This window comes from Manis pentadactyla, chromosome 14 (genome assembly GCF_030020395.1).
Source record: "Manis pentadactyla isolate mManPen7 chromosome 14, mManPen7.hap1, whole genome shotgun sequence".
NCBI lineage: Eukaryota > Metazoa > Chordata > Mammalia > Pholidota > Manidae > Manis > Manis pentadactyla.
In genome coordinates this window covers 89,218,102-89,243,927 of record NC_080032.1, presented here as the reverse complement: position 1 = coordinate 89,243,927, position 25,826 = coordinate 89,218,102, and the positions used below count along the sequence as shown (strand labels likewise).

The 25,826-nt window shown below is 37.1% G+C and overlaps 1 protein-coding gene across 3 annotated transcripts in view; it reads left to right on the top strand.

Annotated features, from left to right (window-relative positions):
* Window positions 1-25,826, top strand: part of ADAMTS20 (ADAM metallopeptidase with thrombospondin type 1 motif 20) — a 118,530-nt gene that overhangs the window by 54,789 nt on the left and 37,915 nt on the right. Inside the window, exons 15-28 of one of the 3 annotated variants that reach the window (XM_036889513.2) lie at window positions 1,655-1,772; window positions 4,019-4,114; window positions 6,446-6,612; window positions 6,753-6,882; window positions 8,494-8,620; window positions 10,097-10,307; window positions 10,451-10,615; window positions 11,124-11,288; window positions 12,081-12,200; window positions 12,784-12,891; window positions 13,645-13,809; window positions 13,921-14,211; window positions 14,931-15,092; window positions 16,311-16,487. In XM_036889513.2, coding sequence (XP_036745408.2) covers window positions 1,655-1,772; window positions 4,019-4,114; window positions 6,446-6,612; window positions 6,753-6,882; window positions 8,494-8,620; window positions 10,097-10,307; window positions 10,451-10,615; window positions 11,124-11,288; window positions 12,081-12,200; window positions 12,784-12,891; window positions 13,645-13,809; window positions 13,921-14,211; window positions 14,931-15,092; window positions 16,311-16,487 — 2,202 coding nt within the window. The remainder of the gene's footprint in view (window positions 1-1,654; window positions 1,773-4,018; window positions 4,115-6,445; window positions 6,613-6,752; window positions 6,883-8,493; window positions 8,621-10,096; window positions 10,308-10,450; window positions 10,616-11,123; window positions 11,289-12,080; window positions 12,201-12,783; window positions 12,892-13,644; window positions 13,810-13,920; window positions 14,212-14,930; window positions 15,093-16,310; window positions 16,488-25,826) is intronic. The other 2 variants (XM_036889509.2, XM_057491408.1) reach the window with 2 other exon arrangements.

Sequence of the window (25,826 nt, the reverse complement as noted above, 5' to 3'; positions counted from 1 at the left end):
ATAACCAAACATCTATTACCAGTTACCTTGGTAATAAAATGCCTGACACTAAAGGGCTACTGAGATGTTCAAAGAAACTTAAAATAATTTACATGTTGGAAATATCTTAAATAGTAGAAAGAGGGCATTCAGTGGCCTGAAAAGCTTGGTTTATCTAAATTAAGCAGAAAGTCATATACAGTGCAAAAAATATTATAATTATCTAAACACAGAGATGGATATTACTTTCAGAAAAATGTCTGGCTGAAAAAATTTTCACTTTCTAAATACTTACCTTGTGTATGAAAGAATCTGAGGGTGATGAAATTGTCCTGCGCCTGAAGGAGGCTCCCAAACCTGAGTTTCCGGGGTGTGTGCAGAGAACAGCATCTCCTGGAGACGGGCAGCGCACGTGCTTTAAAGCCCCCTGAACAAGGCATTCACTTTAGTCTTAATTTAATCATTCATTCCTTTTCATAAACAACACAAAGAATGCTGGTTATTAATTTTGAAGAAATAAGTTGTTTCTTTCAAATTTTCTCAGTTTGTTCCCAGCATTCTAATGTCGAACTAACAATGGAAATACCATACAACCCAGTAATTCCACTTCTACGAATTTACCCGAGGAAAACAAAATCTCTCATTCAAAAAGACATAATGCACCCTTATGTTTATTGCCCCATTATTTACAATAGCCAAGATGTGGAAGCAACCAAAGTGTCCATCAGTAGATGAGTGGATAAAGAAGATGTGGTACATATGCACAATGGAATATTATTTAGACATAAAAAAGAAAGCAATCCTGACGTTTGCAACACCATGGATGGACCTGGAGTATATTAAGCTCAGTGAAATAAAACAGGTGGAGAAAGACAAATACCATATGATTTCACTTACATGTGGAATCTAAAAACAAAACAAATCAAAATGAACAAAATAGCAGTAGACTCAAAACTGTCTGGTGGTTACCATGGGGGTGGGTTTGGGATGGGTGGGTGAGGGGGAATAAAAGGACACAAAAATTCTCAATCATAATAAAAGGCCATGGGGTTAGAAGTGCAGCATGGAGAATACAGCCAGTGGTTCTGAAACATCTTCCTAGCTTGACGGACAGTAACTGCTCTAGTCGGGGTGAGGATTTAATAATGAATGTAACTATTGATCCACTGTGTTGTATACTTGAAACCAATGTAATATTGTATATCAACTCTACTTCAATAGAAAAATTTAAAAAAATAATGAAAAACATCTTATTGGAATTATTTTAACATTAGTTATATAATCATACTTTTTGTGTCTTTGAATTACATGTCTTTAAAGAGTGGCTTTCAACTGATAATGGAAATAGGAATCTGTCAGTATTTGTTACAATGCATATTCCTAGGTTGTACTTCCAAGGGTTTTAATTTGGGAAATCTGGGACTCTGCTATTTTAAATGCCATCCCATTGCTGCAGGACTTAGGTGGGTGACCTTTTGAAAAACACTATTTTTGCAACCGTGGTAACAGGTGTATGAAAACACTGATGGACAACAAGATCAGTAGATATTCTGAAAAAATCCTGTTGTATTGAGCCTCCTGTTAATTGGAAGAGTATTTGTGAAAAGAACTTTGTAAAGCACCGTGCCTATAAATCAGTACTTGTGTAACATTGTTGTAATGATTTAATCTGAAGCAAGCCGGCTGTGATCATGTGTTGAACTCCAAGGCCAGGAGAGACAAGTGTGGAGTGTGTGGCGGGGACAGCTCCTCCTGCAGGACAATGGCAGGGGTCTTCACCAGTGCTCGCTATGGTAGGTGTGTTTGTTTCCAGATTTCCCTTTTATTTGCTCTGATGAAGGTATCATAGTAATGGTTACTGTTTTATCTGCTCTGTACCCTTAGTTCGTGATGATTGTTAAAGAAAAATTTTCTAAATATGAAAAATTAAATCATATTCCAGGTGTATATTTGAACTAATGATTTTATTTGCTTAAGACAAATCTGACTTAAAAATTAACTGCATTTATTAGAATAAATCCAATGCTATTTGACAATAGTCTGTCAATTAATGAGGTATTTTTACTTCTGTTCCTGAAAACTGAAATGTCTATATCTACAAGTTTCCAGGGAACTTGCTTTCCATTACTTTTCATCATCTGACTCATTTTTTTTTAATATGACCTGACCTGTTAGGTTTCTTAACAATGGTATATTGAAAATGGTAGAAAGTGAAGAATGAAACCATTAACTTAAATGTTGCTTGGGAATTATCATTATATTTGATTTTCCAGGAAGTATCTGGATTATACATATGATCCCTTTTGACCATGACTTCATTTTTCTTCAAAATTATGAGAATATATCAGATTTTTTATATTCTAAAAATTTCTGGGAAACCTGTTTTCTTTTTATGGTAATAAAAGTTGCCCTTGAATTGAAAACTTGCCTTGCAAAATAAAAATGTGCTTTATACAGTTTTGTTGTTTAGCTTTAAAGTATATTCACATGGGCTCAAACATCATTTAGTAAGAGTTGTTTCAATTAAAGCTTTATAATTTAAACCACAAAGTTTATGTTTTTGTCCTTATGAAAAGTATAGTACATTCATACTCTGCTGATGCTCATGAAGCTCAGTTGTTGTGGTTCATCGTCTGACCACACACACTTGGTTCCCTTTCTCGGCCAACACATTCGTTGAAGCCTGGTCTGTATTCCCTGAAACATTTTTTTCTATATAAAACCACATGTACCAAATTAGGAAAAAATATCTACCTTTGCCCAAATCGTATTAATCAGTTCACAAATGGAAAAAGATGTTAAACGCATTTGCATGGTCCAAATAACATTTGTTGCATTTCTGCCCCCTGGTAACCTTTACCTCGTCACTTTTGTGATGCTTTCTTGGAAAAAAAAGTAGCACAGACATAAATACTGAGGGTAAGGGGAATATTTTATAGTGAAAACATGAATTAAAATTATTCTGTAGACTTATTACTTATAGCCAATATGCATATAGTGTAAACAGAATCAGACCACTTATCACCTTATATTTAAAATGCAGTGCCTTCAAGAGTCATAAGTAAGGCTGCTCTGAAAACACGCACGGTAGTCTCATATCAAGTCTGTAAACTTAATTTCTTTGAAAACTTAATTTCTTTATATATGTATCACAGTTAGCATACAGGAAAAGTTATAACTCCTTTTGCTTATACATCAAAGAGAAGGACAAAATCCTAATGAGGAAAAGGAAAGACTTAGGATAATATTGCTAGAGAAAGTACTGATTGGGAGCCTAGGAGATTTGCACGACTGTGCAACATGAGTACTTTTAGTGTAGGGAAAACTATTTTTCTTTTTATTGTGTGTTTGAGATAGTATTTCCTCATCTTCCGAGAAGAGCCAGTGTTTCTGAATCTGGTCTCATAAAATTGAAATTGTTTTTGTTTCTCTTAATTGTTTTACTCTTCTCGTGACAGATTGCTGGTAGACTTTAAAAAATAATGTGAAATTTTGGGGGTAGCTGTAAAGGAGTTTTGTTTACCCTTGAGACTAAAACTTAAGAAAAATGTTTCTCGTTAACTTTCATTATTTTGGTGAGATTCTTGTGTACATATATAGCAATATCCAACTATTTTGAAATCTGGATTTGTGAATAGCATTTAGAATCCTGTATTTTTCCCCATTAGAAAGTGTAAAGTGTACATGTAAAGCATACAAGTATTAGTCAAATTTAAAAATAAGTATGCTTATTAAATACCACAGGAACTAAAATACTAGCTTCATTCTCATTTTATTTGCAGAATTTTAGAAGTAAGAAAAATTAAGAAATGTCTTCAAGAAACCCAAACTGTATATTCCTAGACAACAACCATTTTTTCTCAAACTGAGTAATTTGCATAAGGCTTTGATTCAAAAAGAATAAGCACCATATCATTTCTCAAATGTAAAATGAAATTAAGTCTGACTGTGCTATTCAAATTTTTTGATCATTCAGCAGTGATAGCCTCTGGGCCCTTTGCTTTTTGTGAAACTTAACGTGCATAACATTGTATTGCAGGTTACAATGTTGTCGTAAAGATCCCCACTGGAGCGACAAGCGTTGATATTGTTCAACACAGCTATTCTGGAAAACCAGAAGATGACAATTACCTTGGTAAACATTTCTAGTGAACAACAGCCCGTATATGGTTTGTGCACAAGTTCTGGAGGTCTGGGGTTGATGTAAATTCTTGCAAGGCAAGAAGAGCCCCTTGAACAAACACACAATTTCAGTTCATACTGAGCTCAAGTTGCCTGACTCCCTGTACATGCTTTCTTCTTGAGCCACACACTGTGTTCTAGGTAAAAAAAATACTGAACTCAATCTGGAAGTGTCGACTTCATTCCCATAGTATTTTGGATAACTAAAGGCTATATCCAGTTAAAGTTTTATGTGTATTTATGATACAATCTACTATCTTTTTATCTAAAATTAGTTGTAGACCTCTTTGCAGTTAAATACTTAAAAAATGTTTCTTATAAAAAATGTTTCTCATGTATTTTACTAGATAGTGTAATTATTTCATTTAAAAAAAACTTTTGTTAAAGCAAGACAGAACTATGATTTTATATTTTTCAATGTTAATGAATATAGTCATGGTATATTAGTTATTTCTAAAGCATAAGCTTCATTTTCTATTAATTTTTAGAAAACTACCTTTTGGCTTTAACAAACTTCACTTAGGCCCAAAGATGAAGAGAAAGCGTTAGAAACCTCTCCCTTCTGAGAAATACCTTAATAATGGTGTATCTGTAGGTCTGCAAGCCGGAATGGGTGGTTGTGTAGAGCTGATACTGAGAAAGTACCTGCTTCAGTGAAGCTAATGTGGTGTGAAAGGTTGGCCCATAATCAGCGCTTATGAAGGGGACCTGAGTCTGTGATGAGCTGCTTGTCTCAGGAATCACTTGGTCTCATCAAGGCAAATGCAAAGGAACAGCTGCTTAATGGGTACAGGTTTTCCTTTTGAGGTGACAAAAAAGTTTTAGAACCAGATAGAGGTGGTGGCTTCAGAACATTGTGACTGTATGAAATGCCATGGAATTACTCATTTAAAATGAGGGATTGTATGGTATGCCAGTTTCACCTCTAAAAAAATGCAAAAAACATCGCTTGTTTTCCAAAGACAATCAAATAGATATTTTGATTTATTTTCCTTTTACATTTAGCTGCAATTCTTTTTCTTTTTACCAAGAATCTTATCTAAGTGCATATATAGAGATATATGCTATAATATTGTAGATAAATAATTTAGTATGTCATAGGTGCCAAACATAGATATTTGTTATTTTCCTAGGAATGGATGACAGGTTCTGCCCCAGTTTAAAAATTAGAGGTGTTCACTAATAAAATATCAGTATACTTGCAAGAGATTTACTAATGGAAATACCAAAATCTAAGTTGAAGTGTACAAAATAAATGTGAAGTCATTAGAAGGGATTTGTAAACACTTATATTTGTGAAATTTACTTTGGTAACAAAAAGTAGTGAAATGTGTATGACTTTTTCAGTTAAGTTTTATTTATTTCCCTTAGTTTTAATGTAACCAATAATCCTTCAGTAACCAATAATCCCTTAAATAGGCCTATCAACTTTTGATGACACCCAGATTCTTACTTAGAGGAATTTCCACTTTATGTAGAATTCCATTGGTTTTTCACTGAATTCAGTAGAATATGTAAAGACAGTTACAATCGTCAGTCCGGAAGCCAAAACAGTAAATTTGGTTCTTTTCACTATCATATTCTTGTGGACACTGTTCAGTTTCTGCATCTAAAAAAGTAACAACTTAGAATTGTATAGTGTATTATTTTAAGTATATGTAAATACATAGTATATAAAGTAAAAAAACACCCCTATTGGGCAGGCTTTTATTAACGCACATCAGTGGGAAGGGAGGACCAAGAGGGAGTGTGAACGGAGAGGGGAGCAGGGTGTTGGGAGAAGCTCATCACATGATCACTAACGGTGAGAGAGCGCCTCTCGAGGAACAGACTGGCACTTGCGTGCAGAACAGGGTAGTCTTGTTTGGCCCTTTCGGACACTGGCCCTAGAGTCTGAAGCTCCCTGCACTTCTGTCCAGGAGAAGCGTGAATGGGACGTTGCAGCCGTCTGCTGGTCTCCCCTTCCTTGCTGTCAGGGCCGGGGTTCATGCAGCTGGTCTGCCTCCTCGCCCTCTTCCCGTGTGTTCCTCCTGGAGCTGCGTGCTCTGGAAGGTGACCAACTTAGGTAGCAAAGTACAGGTTGAGTTTATATTAATGTCTTTGGCTGAAGGGCTCAAGCTCCTTACCTATGGGTTAGCTACCACATTACAGTAAAATAAAGTTTATTTCCTTAATAGTAATTTACACTTCTTTAATTTCAAAAAAGGATCAATTTTAAAAGTTAAAATATATTTGCTGTACTGCTGACTGTTTTTCCTCTTTCATGAGTCCTATTGTTTTACAGCATTATCTGACACTCGAGGGAATTTCCTTTTGAATGGGAATTTTGTGGTCAGTATGTCAAAAAAAGAAATCAACATACAAGGAGCTATTTTTGAATACAGTGGTTCAAACAACTCAATTGAAAGAATTAACAGTACTGATCGGCTGGAGGAAGAACTTGTCTTGCAGGTAAGTGTCGTTAGTAAGATCGGGTTTTAATCATATTTGTAAACTGATGGCTGAGTTTTTTGCATTTAAATATAAGATGAGGTCTTTTAAGAAGATGTCTTTTATTAACCGACTGAATGCTCCTCTGTATTTTTATTGAGGTACTGTGTGTGGGTAATTTATACAACCCTGATGTGCGTTATTCCTTCAACATCCCTATGGAAGAGGGGAGCGACCTGTTCACGTGGGATCCTTATGGGCCATGGCAAGATTGTACCAAAATGTGTCAAGGTACACTGATGTCGAGTGACAGGTGGAAGTTTGTGTGTGCTGGTATAATTTGGGGGATTTTTCAGTCCGGCGCTCTGTGAATCCCTTAGCCTTCCACAGACACATTAGCACAGACATGCAAAGGGTCCCTCTTTTTTTCTCTTCCTACTTTTCTTTCTACGGTCTTTGTTTTTCATAGTTAACAGCCTCATCTCTGTTAAATAGTTATTTCCATCTGCTTAGCATATTGAAAATCTCCTTTTTTGCTAATGTGCTTCTTTTCCAAATTCTTTCAGGCTTTTGCCATTTCAAAATTCCTTATGGTTGCTTCAGATGGTATTGAAGGAGGAACACAGATAAATGTGTATGTTCATGTTTATCTAACGGGAAGTACACAGCTGAACTTTGATAAAATAGAAGTCCGATCATGCACTGCTTAAACTCTTTGCTGTCTCCTCACTGCAGAAAGTGGGGAGATCAGCCTGTTCAGCCCATTAGGGCCACGTCTTGGTTCGCTTTGCTGTGGTTATGTCTCGGCCACCAGGTCTCAAGGCTTGGAACAGCAGAGGTTTATTTCTTACTGACATGATGTCTTAGCTGCTAATTGGGTATGACTCCTGTTCAGCTTGGTATCTGTGTCCATGTCATTTTTTAAAAGACTTCATGACTTTATTTTTAGAGCAGTCTTAGGTTTATGGAAAAATTGAAGAGAAGATACATAAAATGTCCAAAGTCTTCTTTTGGCCCACCCCAGATCCCCTATTATTAACACCTTGTATTGCACACTTGTTACAACAGATGCATTATTGTTATTGTTAACTAAAGTCCATAATTTAGGGTTCCCTAATGTGTTGTTCATTCTGTGGGTTTTAACAAATGTATAATGACATGTATCCACTGTTACAGAATTATAAAGAATACTTTCACTGCCCTCCACTTATCCACCCTCAGATCTGTGGAAACCACTGATCTTTTTAATGTCCATCTGTGCCATTTTCATTCATGATTCTGGGCTGGAAGATCCGCCACCTCTGGGAAAGGCTGTTGTAGAGGCAGAGGGAACGGGGAGAGGTTGCTGGCAGAGGCATGTGGTGGGTTTTAGGGCTTCTGCTTAGAACTGGGGTTGGCCACACCCCCTTACAGTCGGCTGGCCCAAGCCTCACGTCCTGGCAGGGAGCTCACTCCTCACACACGGGGTCACAGTGAACAGACTGCAGGAAAGGCAGGAAATGGTAGATGGTAGCCCCAGAGCCATGCAGTCCTCCTGAAAGGGGACCGAACAGTGGGAACAAAGAGATGGCACACCTTATAGCATCAGTGCCACCCTGCCACTCCGTTCTGTGCCAGCAGCCGCTCCAGCCGGTGAATACGGAGTTCTTTTCCCCTCTGCACCTGTCCCCGCTTCCTTGGGTCTCTGCTGAATGGGCTCCTCAGTCGTCAGGGTCCAGCTGGCTCCCTGCAGGAAGGCTTTCCTGGCTAGGTGACAGGCCTGTGCTAGCCTATGGGGTTCTTTTTGCTATTTGGGCTGAGTCCTCGAGGCCATTAGCAGAATTAAAGAATTATGGAACATCTACTTACGTAAGTTCTCCTTGTATTTTTACTTTTCATTTTTTTCATTTAACTTTGGCTAAGGTCTTCATAGAAGGAGAATTACCTGCGTACGTAGGAGTGATCATATGCTAGTGTCCGATCAAAGATGTGACCACTTACCACTCCCACTGCTTGTGACTGAAAGATGCAACACGGACTGTGAACTAGGGTGAGAGACAAAGAACGTATGATGTGAACTCTGTACAAAGCGGCAGGACTGAAATCAGTAGGTGTGATAAGGTGTGTGGCGTCGAAGTGTAGCTCCTGGCACACAGCGGAAGTGTGGCAAGTCTGTGCTTTGTCCTGCCATTATAACATTTTAGGTTTACTGATTAATTGTGGGACTCGGCAGTTTGTTTGAACTTTTATTCATATTATTTGCTGAATAGCAGTATTCAGCCCTTGATATTTTATGTAGGAAATGGAAACAGATTTGTCTGTAAAATGAAAAGTAAACTGTGATCTGAAAACCCATAGTTTAAAGATCTGAAACAAATTGTGTAGCATTTGTAATCCCCATTGAACTCATGAACCAATAAACTTAAAGTTTGAGGATTAGAGAATCAATAGATTAATTTCTCTATGTTGTCAGTATTCTGTGCATTAAGCATTAGGAGACATGATCCTTGTACTACTAAACCTCTTGTCATTGGTTGTTTTTGTGATTCATCTTAGGACAAAGCTAAAAACAGTAACCCCATCTAGCAGGTGACAGTTAACATTCAGGGATGGCTAGCGCCCCTTTTTGGCAAGGATGAGAATTTGTCTCTGTTTGTGGTGTTGGGAGCCACGCAGTGAAAGCTGGTGGCAGACCTGCTTGTAGGAGCTGCGTGGAGGGCACTGCACAGGAGCGAAGCGCAGCGACGTCCTTGAGGTGCTGCCGGAGATGGGCGTGAGCTGCGCCCTCATGCTGTCTGCATAGGTCGCTAGGCTATGGGATAATCTGGCTAGAACTAGCAGATTTTGTGGGAAAAAATGTGTCCCGTGAAAACATGGTTAAAAATTGATTAGCAAACTAATGAGAAAATATAATATGCTTTATGAAACCCTAATTTACCGACTTTTAAAGGCTTTGTCTCTATTGATGTAGTCAGATTCCCAGGTGTTCCCTGATCATAAGATGCTGTGCAGGTATTGCACAGGGAGACACACCGCCTGATCGCAAGTTAAATTTATTATTATAGTCTTAAATCTGCCACTATGTAATCATGCTCTTGATCTAAGTCAGCTGTTTTCAAGGATTTTTTTGAAGAAACCTGGGGCTCCTTTGCACATATGTCCACTGAGTAGCAGAGTGAAGTCATCAATCAGAGCAGCTCTGTTTTTATATATTGGGAGAGCACGTTAGATTTCATTTGGAAAAAAAGTAAGGTTTTTAGCCAAACTCAAGTGTTTATACCATTTGAACACACCAATCTGAATCTTTGGTCCTTATTTTATTATCTATAAAGTGAAAGTTTGGGCCCCATGATGTCTAAGAACTTTTCATTTCTAATTCAGTAACATATCAGATATTCTCAGGTGACTTGTCCATCAACTCTAACAGAATTTTAAGCATGGAATTATGTGCATGAGTTTCTCTGGATCCATTTTTAAATTGTTCTAATTGGCATACCTCCTAACGTGGCAGCGTCCTTTTCTCTAGGTGGCATGTCGTCAGCAGGAGTGAATGTTCGTCCCGCTGTGGCCAAGGACACAGGTCCTTGGATGTCCACTGCATGAGGTACTCCGTTCACAAGGGACAGACAGTTCCAGTAGGTGACCGCCACTGCAGCGACCAGCTCAAACCTCCCACCCGGGAACCCTGTCGTGGTGGCTGTGTGACAGCAAGGTGGCATTACTCAGAATGGTCCCAGGTATAATAAAAAGGGTGGCGGAAGGATGCCCCCCTTTTTTTTCCCTAATTATTTATGTTACCCTAAGATATGTGTTTGTTGAAGTTTTAATTCTTTTTCCCCATTTGTAACCACTGTATGTGCTGTTTTTGTTTTTTCATCAGTGTTCCAGGAGTTGTGGAGGAGGGGAACGGTCTCGAGAATCTTACTGTGTAAATGGCTTGGGCCACCGTCTTGCTGACCGCGAATGCCAAGAACTCCCCCGGGTGATGAGAGAGATTTGCAATGAGTTTTCCTGTCCCATTTGGGCTACGAGTGAGTGGAGTGAGGTAACATTAAACACGTGAGGCTTAGAACTGTTACGCAATGCTTAGGAAAGCATTGCCCTCTAAAGATTTTTGTATATCGAAAATACTTAAATTTATTTTGTCATCTTATAAATAACTTTATTACCAAGGCAATAAAAAAATTAATACCTGGTTGATTCTTAAACTACTGACAGTTTAGTTTATAGTCTGGCCAGCAATCACTTTAACTTGTGTTTAATCTATGAACATTTTCATCAGAAAGCCTCAGTGTCCACAGGCGCCTGAGGTACATACGAATGTCACGGTTAGTTTGTGTCTTTGTTTCTAGGACAAATGGGTGTTGCCCTGGGAGTCGGGCAGTAAGTTTGGGGTGACTGGTTTTACCCAGTGAATGTCTCTGGGAGTGAAGGGAAATGTCCTGGAATGGCCTTTCAAACTGCATTTCAATATGCAAGCTGATCATTGTGTCATTTTGTTAGGAATTTGTGGTGACTGATACTAGAAGTAATCATCAGTTGTATTCTTACAGTGTCTCGTTACCTGTGGGAAAGGAACAGCGCAGCGGCAGGTGTGGTGTCAGCTGCACGAAGGCCCCTTGAGCGATGGCTTCTGCAACCCGAGCACCAAACCCGAATCTCTGAAGTCATGCGAGCTTCATACATGTGCGTCCTGGCAAGTAGGAGCGTGGGGTTCCGTGAGTATATGATAAGGGTTCTTCTGACTTACTCCGTTGTTAGAGAGTAGCACAGAAGTTGTGGAATATTCACTCTTGTAATGGATGCAGATAAATCTGAGTTGGTTCCTTGGAAAAATACCCCTGAAATGTATATTTGTCAGTACTGTTAGTTTTGCTCTGGTAAATATTTCAGCTTTGCATTTGAATTCACTTTTGCTAACCAAAATGCTGTAATTGTATGCTTTCATCAAGTTTGTTTAAATAATAAGTTTTTTTCATCTTCTGTGTCTAAATTATCTTCCATGTGTTTAGAGTGCTCATTGCTCAGAAGTTTTGCCTAACAGGCAGCCAGGCATCTATAGGATGAGTAGAGGTCAGTCTGGATGCAGGTGAGCAGCCTGTCGTCCTGTGGAGCTGCCACATTTGATGGGAAACCTTTTCTCATCTTCCCTTCAACTTCATTGTATGCTTGTCTGCATCTCTGAAATTTACTTAGTATTAAATGACATACACAGACCAGGTATATTTGGAAAAGTATTAATTTCCCTAAACTGTATTGATTCTGCCTCTAAAATATGACCCCACTGTCGGTGTTTTCACATAATAACTTTCAAAGGCTACAATAATAATCCATTTAACTTCAGTAAATGTGAATAAATATGCATATAGATTAAATGTGCTAATTTTACGTGGATTCTGGTGTAAAGGACTAATAAAATCTACTGAAAGTATATTAACCATATTCATTAAGAAAATTAAGTTTATGTAATTTTTGAGTAATGCATTTGATATCTGCTTGTATTTTTTCAGTGCTCAGCTACATGTGGACATGGGTACCAGACGCGTGCTGTCAAATGTGTCACTGAGCTACTTAGCACAGAGCTAGATGACAGCGTGTGCCCCAGCAGTAATCGCCCACCTGATGGGCAGGTAAAGGGGTTTTCTTCATGGGATTGTGAGCAAAAAGGTTCATGATATAAGGAGGATTACTGATGTGTTAAAGCTATTTCCATATGTGTTTTTTCCTTTTAAACATAAATGCCTTAAAAATATGTGCATGCTTGAATTTATTGTTGGTGTTGTTGGCTTAATAGGTTTATTAATGAATTTTTTTTACTCTTTATCTGCCATCAAATCACTCATTTGACTTAGATATTTCCATCCTTTGAACTGTGGCAGAAGGACGTCTGTTGTGAATATTATGAATGTCTAAAGCGTACTGTACTGTGTTCATTCAGAATGTGTCAGTTCTTGGGATTTTTGAAGGACTGTGTCTTCTTCATTTTCAACCATCAGACAGAATGATCCAAACTTTGGGGTTCAGATTCATACTATTCACTTGTAGCCATCGATAGTACTTTGTACTTTTGAAAAATAAATATCTTTACATGATCAATTTGTAGTTTATTATGCAACTGCTCTTGAATTAGGTAGAAGAAGAAATGAAGTATAGGATTTAATGTGGATTAATTAATTACAGATGCTTTATGAGATCCATTTTTCTTTTGAACAGGACTGCATAGTCACACCATGCCCAGTTATCCCTGAAATCGAGGCCACTTCATTACCAGCTGTTCCCACGGGAGAGATGGCTCAGTGGCGACATGGTTCTTGGACCCCAGTAAGTGAATTCCTGTAAGAGGTGCAGTGTTTCTATTATGGAGGCTTTCAGACATCAATAAAATGGTTGCTACAGATTTGTCAAATTAATGTTACACACTTATTCTCCAGTATTTTGATGGTGCGGAAGGAGCATAGGATTTAGGTTTAGGTGATAGCTAAATCCTACTCTGCCTTTAGAGAGCTCTGGGCAAGAAGTTTAAGTTTTTCGGTCTATTTTCTAATCTACAAAATGGGGATGATAATATTTATGTCACTGATTGTTATGAGAAACAGAAGTGTTATTAGGTTTCTTATTACCCTTTTTAAAACTACCGACATTTTCATATTTTTCTAAATGGAAATCTTTCATATTTTGGAGCATATACTTTGCTTTAATCTTACACAGAAGGTATATGTTCAAGCTTTATATTCTCTGAATATTTTATAGGATCATATCTACTGGTCTTTTAAGGTAACTTGAAATGATATCTTAAGGTTCTTTTATATGTTTTCCATTTATTTAATTTTGGAAAATTACCAGTATTCCAAGAAGTTGAGTGTTCTCATTATATCACAAATACCTGATTTGTGAAATTTATTATCTAAGCTGATTGGGATGTTCTGTGCCCTGTCTTTGACTCAGAAGTGATGCTAGGTGATGTCATTTATAATTTTTTTCAAGAATCTTCATGTTTTAGAAATTTGAACAACAGCTATGTTGAAGTGAAAGAGTTACTATGATACCCCCTGGTATGTATGATTCTTTTTGAAGTGCTCTGTGTCCTGTGGAAGAGGAACTCAAGCCCGTTATGTAAGCTGTCGTGATGCTCATGATGAAATAGCAGATGAGTCGTGTTGTGCCCATTCAGCCCGACCTGCTGAAATAGCTGCCTGTTTCAGCCCTTGTGGAGAGTGGCAAACTGGGACTTGGTCACCTGTAGGTATTTTTATAAGAAAAAACTAAATGAAAATTTTAAATGTAATATTTGATATGTACTGTGGGAATGTAGTTTATCACATTATAAATGTTGGCTAAATTTGTGATCAGTGTTCAGCTTCCTGTGGCCACGGAAAAACAACACGACAGGTTTTATGCATCAAATACCATCATCCAATTAATGAGCATTACTGTGATCCTGAAGTTCGCCCTTTGATAGAACAAGAATGCAACCTGGCAGCCTGCCCGCCCACATACAGTCACTTTCCGAGTTCCTCTGAACAGCCAAGCCATTTTCCAGGCAGGAATTTTCCATTAACCCACAAACCAGAAGATAATCAAAATCAGGAGGTCCATCCATCAATCAGAGGAGACCAGTGGAGAACAGGACCATGGGGCTCAGTAAGCCATCTTTATTGAGTTATATTATTTCTATAATTTTGTTACTAGAGCCTTTTAACAGATAAGTATGTAATGACGTCACATGCTTTTAATGCTAAGTTTATCTGAAGATCAGTAGATTAAATCTGAAAAGGACTAAGCAGTTTTTGATGCAGATTACAAATCCCCAGAGTTTTTATTGAATTATAGCCTAATGTGATGTCATGATTACAGAGGAATGTACTTTAAAACAGTCCGTCAGAGTCCATGATAATAGAAACAATCTTTGAAGAGGTCAGACTGCAAATGTTTATGGAAAAAATCAAACCCAGGAGTGGTAGCAATGCAGTAAACAGGTGAAATCACGCCGGACACAGACGGCGCCCCTGCGGCTCATGTTTTACATGAGCTGAATGATCCCAAATAAAAGTGTGAAAGGAACAGCACTACCTTTTGATCTTCGTTCCTCCCTAGTGAGACCTTAAAGCTTTCATTCCTTCTGAACACCTAGGAGGGGGGGGAATTCGCTATGGCAGCGCTTTAAAGCCTCACCTTTTCATCAGGAAGCTCTGAGGAAGCTTAGAGGTTCATTCGCTTGGCAGATTTTTCCCAGTTCAAATTGTGACTCCAGTGAGGGGGGCTCTGAAGTGGGGGGCGTGAACTCGAGTCCAGGTCCCGGTGTCTGTCTGGCCGCGCCGTGTCCGGTGCTCAGCCTGCGTGTCTCCGCGTTTCCCCGGCAGTGCTCGCGCAGCTGCGGCGCGGGGCTCCAGCGCAGAGCCGTGCGGTGCCGGGACGAGGACGGGCAGAGCGCCCGGCACTGCCGCGCCGCCTCCAGGCCCCCGGAGTCCAGGCGCTGCGACGCAGGACCTTGTGCTCGGTGGCGCTCCGGGAGCTGGGGAGAAGTAAGTCAGCCTTTTCTCAGTTTGTGGGGTTCGGACATCGCTGAAGACCCAGAGCTCAGCACCCCATTCTGTTAACTGTTGGGTAATCTCTCCTCACCAGGCTATACAGAAAGAATTTTTTTGAATGAGTAAAACCATTAAAAAATATATATTGTCGTGTTATGAAGTCACTCATTCATGATAGGAAGTCTGTACTCCAGATTTTTTGACAATATAATATGCTAGCCAATATGTCTGCAAACTACTAATTCTTTTCTACAATTAGTATGTTATTGTTTTAATTGCTTAGAGAATTAGAGTGATTCATGTGGGCCATGTTTATATCCTGTTACTGAGCCATTCATCTGGCCAGTCTTTTAAACAGTTGTCAGGTGCACACCTTCACATCCTGGTATTTCTTCTAGTTATGGGATATGAAGATGGTTTTTAAAATGGTTATAATAAATACTAATCCTACCTGTGTTATGGATGAGAAAGAATAAGAAAGATGTATATTGGCTTTGGATGAATGAAACAATTTAGTCAAATATTTTTGCTTAATGATTTTTTAGTGCAGATTTTCTCCTCAAGGAATTTGAAAATCATTGTTTAAAAATATACTTCTGGCCAGGTGCTAATAAATACCAAGTAAATTAAAAAAATTTACCTTTACTGTTTTCCAAAATGAAAGTAACATTTTTTTTTCCTGAGTTTAGACATGCTCATTGTAAAAATTCAATGAAAATTATTAAGAGATAAGAACTTATAACGTCTGGTGCATTTCCTCCCAGACTTTGGCTTTACGTGGGCTCCGGAAATAGGTCCTTCTCAGATGTGCTGCTTTGCCGCCTGCTGTCTCCCTGTAGTGTATACTCAACATCTTTCCATGCTCGCCCATGTAGATCTGCCTCATTAGCTTTCATGGCTACGTAGTGATTATTGATGGATACCCAAACATCAACTAAACAGAACTTACTGCTCAAGTTAATCAGTTTGTTCCTGGCTTAACCTGTCTGTCTTACAGACCCTTGGTATCCTACTGAAATATGGTATTTTCAAGATTTTGTCTATTTTTAAAAAAATTATGGAACCAAAACTTTTTTACCCAGAAAGAAATGTTGAGAATTATAAAAAATGGATAAACTTGAAAACTCTAATATTACTAATTACATAGTAAACGTTGAAGGATATATAATATTCTCTTTAAAGCCACATAGTTTTGGATTTTCTTATTTTTAGTGTACAAAAACATGTGGAGGAGGACTAAAAGCAAGATCCGTAATATGTCAGTTTCCCAATGGCCAGATGTCACAAGAGCAAAACTGTGAAATGTTAAACAAGCCACCTAGTGTGGCTCAGTGTCATGGGCACGCTTGCCCTGATGACGTGTTATGGCATCGGGGACCGTGGAAATCGGTACGATAGTATAATTTTATTCTATTTGTTTATCCTTTCTGTTACTATGTCCCTTTTACTTTAATTTCTTCTCTTTATAAATTGTAATGCACACACTATATTTTCTGATTTTTTTTTTTTTTAAAGCAGACTACTGGCCATCTTGGCTTGTGTTTGTTAAATTCAATTGTTTGGAATAAGAATCCATTCAATTTCAAGTACTGTAATATATATATAATAGCTTTATATATATATTTATTTTTTATAAGTGAATTTTGAACCATATCACTTTTCTAATGGAAATATTTTTCTCCGGTACATCTTTAGTGTGCCCTTTAATTAATCATAAATGTTCTATTTTTGTATTTGTATATAATGTTAAAATGTGCTTGTAACAATGGCAAGTCAAGGCTGTGTTTTGAGTGTGTAACTGTGTGTGGCTTTTGTCTGTCAATGTCCAATAACTGATCCAGAAACAAATTACATTCCTTCACACTTTGCTTTCGTCATTGTTAGACTTAGCATTTTGTTTGAAATGTGAAAATATTAAAAGATAGAGAAATTTACTTAAAGTGAATTGTTTACATTTTGTTCCATAATCTTGGAAAATATGATTTACATAGTAATTTATGTGAATATTCATTTCTTCCACTGTGTGGAGTTACTGTATTTGGGATGCTTTAATTTTTTTGTTTATTTTTTTGGAGCCATAGACAAAATTCATAAATATTGTTCGTGAATGATTTATTTTCTCTACTATTTTTCAAATATCCAGGCTTTGAAGAATAATTAATATATAAATATATTGAAATCAGCATTTTGGTCACTTTTGATATTTTAAATTGTGAACAACAAAGTGTATTTTCAGTTGAAAACTGATTTGAGTCTATTATCTATTTATATTTAAATTTATGAAGTTAAGCCATTCTTTACTTGTAAAATAATTATAACTCAATTTTATGACCAACCCTGATGCCGACACTTGCTTTTCTTTACTCAAGTGAAAGCTTTACAATGAGATCTAAACCCAAGTTTTAACTCAGGCCATTTGAAGAGCAGGTCAAGTTCTAGTTCAGGCTGAAATGCATCTTTATAGTCAGTGTGGCTGACGGAAAACAACAACATATAAGCTATATAGGAGGATCTTAGAGTTAAATTGCTGTATCAGAGAACCATCACTTTGTGGGAACTAATAAAAAACACTTTGCCGTAGAAAGCATTCTCACATTTACTTAAAATGCTCACTGCCCATCTGCTGTATCCTAGACACTAACACCCGACATTTCTTGGCCTGTAGAGTTTACAGTCTAGTTGGAGAGATTGGAAATACGTAGGAATTCACCACAAGGTAACCATTTTTTTGTGAGCCGTCTTAGATTGGAAATTCACTTTCTCTTTACTATATTACATTTTCCTTCATTTTACTGATTTGGTCTGTAAGCTAGTTCTTAAGAAGGCATGGACTGCAGCCCTGGAATTCTGCCTCAGGTGGGAAGGCGGGCTCCCGACCAGCAGTCAGAGATCGTGAATCACGATGATACTTGTTTCCCTTCTCATTCATTACCTCATTAATTCACAAAGCGTTAAGGATTTACCGTGTCTCCTGCTTTGTGCTAGGCGGGTATTGAAGTACCTTAAATTGTTTTTGAGTCAGATTTTTTATCTCTGGGGTCAGTTTCCTATGGCTGATGGATCCATCTGGTTCGTTGCCTGTTTCTGTAAATTAGTTGTACTGGACCCAGTCATGCACACTTGTTATGTATGATCTGTGGCAGCTTTTGCCCCACAAAGCAGAGTTGATTAGTTACAAAAAAGACTGTATGGTCCCCAAACCTGAAATATTTGGCCCTTTTGGGAAAAAGTTTGCGAAGTCCTCTTCTAGATAGTAAACATTATAATGCTTTAAAAATTTAACATAAAATGTACTTAAAGTTATAGAATATTAGAATTACATATTCATTTGGGGTCAGTGGGATGTTTTTGAACCTTTGTTTAATATTTTAAAACATTTTAAGACTTATCAACCTTTCATACATATTCAGTATGACACACATTTTCCCCCCGTGCTTTGAGATATAATTGGCATATAATGTGTAAATTTAAAGTGCACAAACTCACATATTATGTTTCTGGAAAGTGTCTAATACTATATTTCAGTTCGTATTTGCTGCCCTTTTTTTATATATAAATGATGCCACAAGTGAAATAACTGAGTGCTCATCAAAGTCCTGTGCATAGTGACTTTTTCAACCTCAGAAAAACAAATGATTAAGAAAACAATAACCATTAATTACAAAATAAGACAAGTACACAATTCTTCATTGTTTACGCATATCTATTTCAAAAGAAGTTAATCAGTTCAGTCTTTGCACTAATTATAACATTTTTTGACAAAGATGAAATTTTAAAAAATCACAATAAATGTTTATACCAGAATTTTTACAAATGTTATTTACTTCTTATAGGTATAAAGTATATATACATATATATACATATAGTTAGAATGTCTGGGTCTTTCATTATATGAAGAATTTTATTCCTTAAATTAGCCTTTTACATTAAAAGAGCTCAAGGGGGCTGAAGTTTTTTTGTTAAAACCAGATACAACCTTTTACTTCTTTGTGCTGCTGCATATTATCCAAACTTCATAATACCTCTTATTAACAGGTCAGGTTAATCTCTCATGGGTAATTTTAATATCAGCAGATCTTATTCACTAGGTTAGAGATTTAAGAATGTGTGTATAAATGTATACATATACATATGTGAATGACATGAAATTTCAAACACTTTAAAGCAAAATTAAAGTATGCTAAGTCGTTAAAATATAACTAGGAAGAAAGTTGGAATATACATTAAATTTTCTCCTGGTGGGAAATCTTTTGTTGTAATATTTATAAGCATGACTAAGAGACAGGCATAAATAAATCTTAACCTATGTTTGTTAATTTAATGACTGTATTTTTGTGACTAGTCATTGTGGAATGATTGTTTTTAACCTTTGTTAACACCGTGTTGTGGCTTTGCATAATTCTTATGTATGTTGTATTTTTACTCCTTGTATCAATACATAAAGTTAACTCACTGAACAGATCCTGAATTGTAATGAATGCCTCTTTTCTTTTGGTATTTTTTTCTTAAACAGCAAACTGTTAATTTCTCTTATTAAACAATTGTTGAGTGTATGTTTTCATAATTTTACTAGGTATATGTATATGCGACTGCTAATATTTCAGATAATTCTGTTAAAAACTAACTTTAGTTTTTAAAAATCTAAGCTGTATTATTTATTTTTAAATATTAGAAATGGTTCTATTTTTTATATGTTATAAACAATAAAAATGTACAATGTAAGAAAACTTATTTAGTAACTTAAAAATAGAAGTGCTCAAGACCAGGATAGTCTTTAAAAGGTGAGTGAAGGTTTTATTTTTCTCTTCTTTCACATATAGTAGGGCACGTCACATGTAATATAAACTCTTCTAGCAAATGCTCTTTAAATAATTTTATATTAATTTTCCTGTATTTCCCCTGTAAATCTCATTTAAGTTAATTCCTTTTCCTAGAATGCTTTTATTTCCTAGATAGAATGAAATTGTATTTGGTAAGAAAATAATGTGTATTCCATTGTGTTCTGGGGCTAATGACCCAACAGACGTAAAGAGAATATTTTTCCCATTAAGGACTGTTTTTTCTTCAAAAATGAAACTTTTTTGGAATGAAAGCTTGACATTTAAACCCTCTTGATTCTAGTACTTTCCCCCAAAATGTTTCTTTTTAGAAGAACACCCTTCTGGGGCATTGTGGGGAAAATCATATCTATGCGGACTGTATTAAATCTCTAATATCCAGTGCAATGCGGTGAACAGAAGCACGTTCAGAAACGAGCACGTGGTAGCAGCGCACACCCAGCCGGTGTGCAGGTCGTCAGCCGGACACCTTGTGTGACTCACCGAGGGCTGAGCAGGGGTGGGCTGCCCCTCCCCCGTAGCTCCCACTCAAGTGTGACTCGCTCAGGAAGAAACTCGTCTCTGCCTCGGTGGCTCCCAAGGCCAACCACAGCCGCGACGCGGTACCGCGTGGGGAGGGGTTTCACGAAACAGTTACTTCCTTGTCAAGTGGCGTGTTCGGTGAAACCACTTCTTGTAATTAGTTGTGTTCTTAAATCTGGAAAAGCTAGCAATAAGTATAAAAATAAGCTGAAAATTGATTCCAAATATGTCACAGAGACATTTATTAGTTGAAATGTTTCCCTTTATTTATTACTCTATCTTTCTACAGTACATTCATAGGCCCTCCCACAAATGAGGAGCATCCCCTGTATGTGTTGGGCTTTGTACTAGTCACTAGAAATCAGATACAATCCCTGTATACAAGGAGTGTGCATTTTAGTGATAAATGTACTAAACAGTCAGAATGCTGAATGGATTCCTACCTCTTTTCAATAACTGTGATTTATGATATTGAAGACTCATAATACTGGGGCTTACTGGATATAATTACCTGAGAACTGTTATGAGGATTGTGCTTGACAACACAATAATTCTATTTGTAGATCCTTCTAGAAAGCCTGAACTGGTAAGATATTTTCCATTATTACCTGGTGAGAGATGCATGGTGTCCTGAGTCACTGCACTGGGGGAATAGTTTAGTTTTTGCATGATCACAGCACCTTTCTTCTTTGTGTCAGTTTAGTGCCTCCCCGAAAGGAAGGACATGATCAGGTCATGTTTGCCCCAGACAGGGCGCTCTGGAGGCGGTTCTGGAGCTACAGAGGAGTCCTGCTCACTTGAGGTGTATGACCTAGGAAGAATTTAAGTAGATAATCTAAGGATGAGATCTGTGGGTGTGTCAGTAGTAAGTGAAGTTAGGATGTCGAGTTTAACACACAAAAAACATGAAATGGTGAAAAATGCCATATTTTTCTTTATATATCTGTATTAAAATGGCCCTGTTCCCATGGTAATTCTCTTATTTTTCCCAGGCATAATGCATCAGAATGTTAAAAAATCTCTGGAAGCAGATTTTTATATTAAAAAGATACTCTCAGTGTCGAATATCTATGTGCTGTGTAAGATTAAAAGGCATTTTTAATATCAGTGCATTTAGATACCCTCTTTGATTTGTTACAATTTTGTGTCATCTTTCAGTAGTTTGAGAAAATTTTAGTTCCAATTTAATCACAACAGAATCAAACAATATTTTAAAGAGAGACTTTTCTAGGCAAGTGATTTCTAACTCTTTACCGTATGTACATTTCTTAGTAAAATGTTTTGAGTATTTACCCTTATGTATTTTTATTACATTTTTATACATTGCAAACTAGAATATAAATATGATTTATGCAACATATATATATACAAACATGAATTTGAAAGGATATTTAATAAATCTAATTTTTATCTTAAAAATAGCTTTTCTCACTGAACTATTTTTAGAGTCATCAAATTTTTAAGAAGTGGCAAAGTATGTTTCATCAGTTTGTTTGAAAACCTTGGTTCAGCGCTGTGATAGCCATTCAGAAATCTGGTTTATTCCAACTTGTGATTTCAGTAGCTTCCATAGCTGAAAAAATTACCTCACAGGATTACCTCCCCGTAAGAGGAGAATTTATCTCTGGATGTTCCTGTTATATACTAGTAATTGATTTTAAATCCAATATACCAGTTACTGAAAAAAATTATTGAAATTTGCCTGATAATTTCCATTTTCCATGGTGTCACTGAGTTCTTGAAAAGTACTAACAGAGTTATATTTTCATATTTCAACGAGTAGCACTAAAACAATGAAACTTTGAAAGATTTGGGAGCCATTTAAATAGACTATAAAATTTTGCTTCAAATGTAAATGTAAGAGTTTATACAGTTGGCACATCGTTTATGGTAACAAAATGGCGTAACCCCCGAAAGAGCCTCAAACGTCTCGGAATGTTGTCTCCTTAGGAGGAGTTTGCAGAAGCAGCTGCCTCCCGTCCACTCTGCCCCCTCTCCTGGGGGCGGGAAGTCGTGGGTCTGTTCCCAAGTAGCAGGCATCACACTGTTGGCGTAGAAAAACGTCAGCATATTTTGAATAAGCCTCTTTTTGTAACTGACAAATTATGAATTTGTCTTTCGGTGGTTTGAACCATACCAGCAAGACGCTGTGGGCTTAAAACTAACAGGCGAGCGGCGCTGTGCCATGTCACTCAGAGTGTCGTGAGTCTGTGCACACGGTCCACCTTCCTTCCTAAGGGTGCGGGTGCGGGTGCGGAGGGCATGATGATCTCCCTCCGTCAGAAAACCTCATGTATTTCATGTTGTATGTCAGGGTGACACAAATCCATACAGTAAAGCTTATTTCAGATAAGAACAAATATGAATAGTAGTCACACTTTTTTGATACTTCATTGAATCACCTTGCTGCCTCTGAGGTATATATTTGGGAGACTGTGACTTAGATACTCTTAGATTCCTATGTGACATGAAGGTTCAGTGACATATCTGAAACCTCATCAGTTAGCGTCAGGATTGGAATTATGTAATCTGTTTTCATAGACGTCATCTGCTTCCTGATTGTACTCAAAACCATACTTAAACTCAATTTACCTAAATCTTATACTATTTTAATGTGTGATATTCTTATTAGACTACATAAACAATAGATTACATACATTCTTTTCTACCAGTTGTTAACTGAGCTCTAAAGTGATCCTCCAAGACAGATCGGAACTATTTTCAATCTTCCTGGCTTTTTATATTTTGCAGTTGTGACCCAGGGAAACTTAAGACTTTAGAAGTAAGTATGAAGGGAATGGTGGATGCTGGTTGCTAAAAAGTCCACCCACCCACCTTTTCAACATTATCAAGAGCCCATCTGTGTAAGACACTGGGCTAAGAATTGTAGAAAACTATAGGTAAGAATGACGTACTGTCTTCAGCTCACGGTCCAGGGGAAACTAAATATACACACAAATAACTAAAAAAAAAAACCAACAGAAACAAATGCCATGAAAAGTCAGTAAACAGGCATCCAATTGGGGAAACATAACGATTTATGGAGGAGAAGACGTCAGCTTTCATGGATAGGTAGGATTTGAGTAGAAAAGGAGGTGCCAGTAGGAGACCCTCCTGAGCAAAAACAGGCCAGAAAAAGGTAGTTTGGTCTGACTAATACACACTGGTTTGTGAGAAGTGGGCCTAAGGTTGGAAATAGGAGTTGGGGCCATATCTAGGAAGACCAATAGGAGTCATACTTAAGAAATAAAAATTTGAAAATTTTGTAAGTATATAAAAACCATTGAGTTTCTTGGAGTTGGGGTCAGAACTATCTTTGAGGAAGATGAATGGCTAAATCTCATAAAATATAAGCACGTTGAGCACATGACAGAGTTGCCATTTCCAGTCTAAGGGGCTCTTAAAGTTTAGGGTGATGATTTAGGAATCGTTAATTCAGTTACCACATATTTACAGGTTAAAGCCCTCAAGTTATTGTGGAGCAGAAGCCAGCACAGGAAAGATTGGGACTATTAGGTCAAAATGTGAAAGGGCATTTGGATATAGGGGGAAAAGGACAAGAAAACATCTTGTCAAGAACTTTATTGTCAAGAGAGTAAAGTTGAGAAATGTCATGATGGATGATTTTGATAATTTTGGGTTTGAGGAGAACAAAATTTGGGCAATGAGCAAGAAGTTAACTTGAGGGCACTAGGGCCACGCGCTGGAGATTGAGGGGCCCAGGTTATGGTGCATAACCTGGTTTTGTATTAGTCTCGTGGAAAAGAATATAATCTAGAGAAATGTAAACTTTACCAAGAGTTTGAAGAGAGACCATTGCTACGCCTGCTGAGGTCTTAAATGTGAAGTCCATCATAGGTCTCCCGGTCAAGAGCTGCCGTGAATGCCTAGGTCGGAGCAAGTCTGTTATTATTTGACCTTTGGGAAGTCACTTAGAATTTCTAAGATTTTTTTTTCTTAGAATAAAAATAGTGCCTATCTAAGAGGACACTTTTTTAGGGTAGAGCGATAGGTAAATGGTTGGCATGGGGCCTGTTATATACAATATATTTTGCATTTTGCTTATCACTTACCCAATGCTAAGTGCTGTTTCTCCTTAAAAGAGCTAAAAATCCAAATATAGTAGACAAAGCTAATAACACACTGAACAATCTGAACAAGATCTACTGAAGCAAGTTGTACTCCTGTATAAGAAAGAAATCAGTTTGGGTAGGAATTTTTTTTTCTTTAAACTTTTATGGAAATGTGACACCCAGCAAAATTTCAAGTCATAAAGGTACAGTTTAATGAATTTTCCAAAGTGAACATACCTGTATAGCTAGACCTAAGCCACAATCATCAGTAGCCCAGAAACCCGCCCATGTGTTCCCTTGGAGTTACTATTCCCCCAAAAGGTAACCCCCATTCTGACACCAAATATCATAGGTAAGTCCACCTGCCTTTGAACTTTATATAAATGGATCTTAGATCCTTAGTGAGAGTCACAATATAATGTTTGTGAGATTTATTCCTGTTGCATGTAATTGTAGTTTCTCATTGAAATCTAGTTGATAAGTTATATAAATATACAATAGTATGACTTGTCTGAATGAAAATATGATTTATATGAATATTCTCCAGTTGATGGGCATTTGGGATGTTTTTCATTTTGGACTTACAAATAATGTTACGAGCACTTCTCACATGTTTTTGGTGAACATGTATGCAGACTTGTTGGATATGTAGATAAGAGCTGAATCTATGCATTAGTAAATACTATCATAGTTTTCTTAAGGAGGTGGTATGAGAATTTCAATTGTTCTTCATCCTTGTCAACTCTTGATATTATCAGATTTTAAATTTACAGTCCTTAGAAGGACTGCTATCCTACTGCTATCAAGTTTATTCATTCAGTAGATACTTACATAGCAGTTACTGTGTGTTAGTGGTATTTACATAGCACTAGGTGTGGAGGAAAAAATGTGAATAGATAAGGAGATAAGAGATATTACATATTGTAGCTAGCAAAGCAAAAATACATTTGAAGAGATGACTATTGACTTATTTTTGACACAGACATTTCTTTTAATGGAATATTTATTAACAGCGAGAACTACACTCAACCAAACTAGTTCCAAAATATAAATAACAACATAAAAACATACTGTAGCAATGAGATTTCTGGGGAAGAGAACTTTGGTGCAGTCCTTAACATCGTCAAAAGAGAGCTTGCCCACAAATAGAGTCATTTTCTTTCTGGCCTGCAGTTTTTTGTTCAGGTTATAAATATATATTTAGGAAAAATTTCCAGATTTTACCCATCATAAACCTAAATATAGTATGCAATAGGTAGAACCAGAAAGCATTTTGTGTGATTAGTGAGTAATCA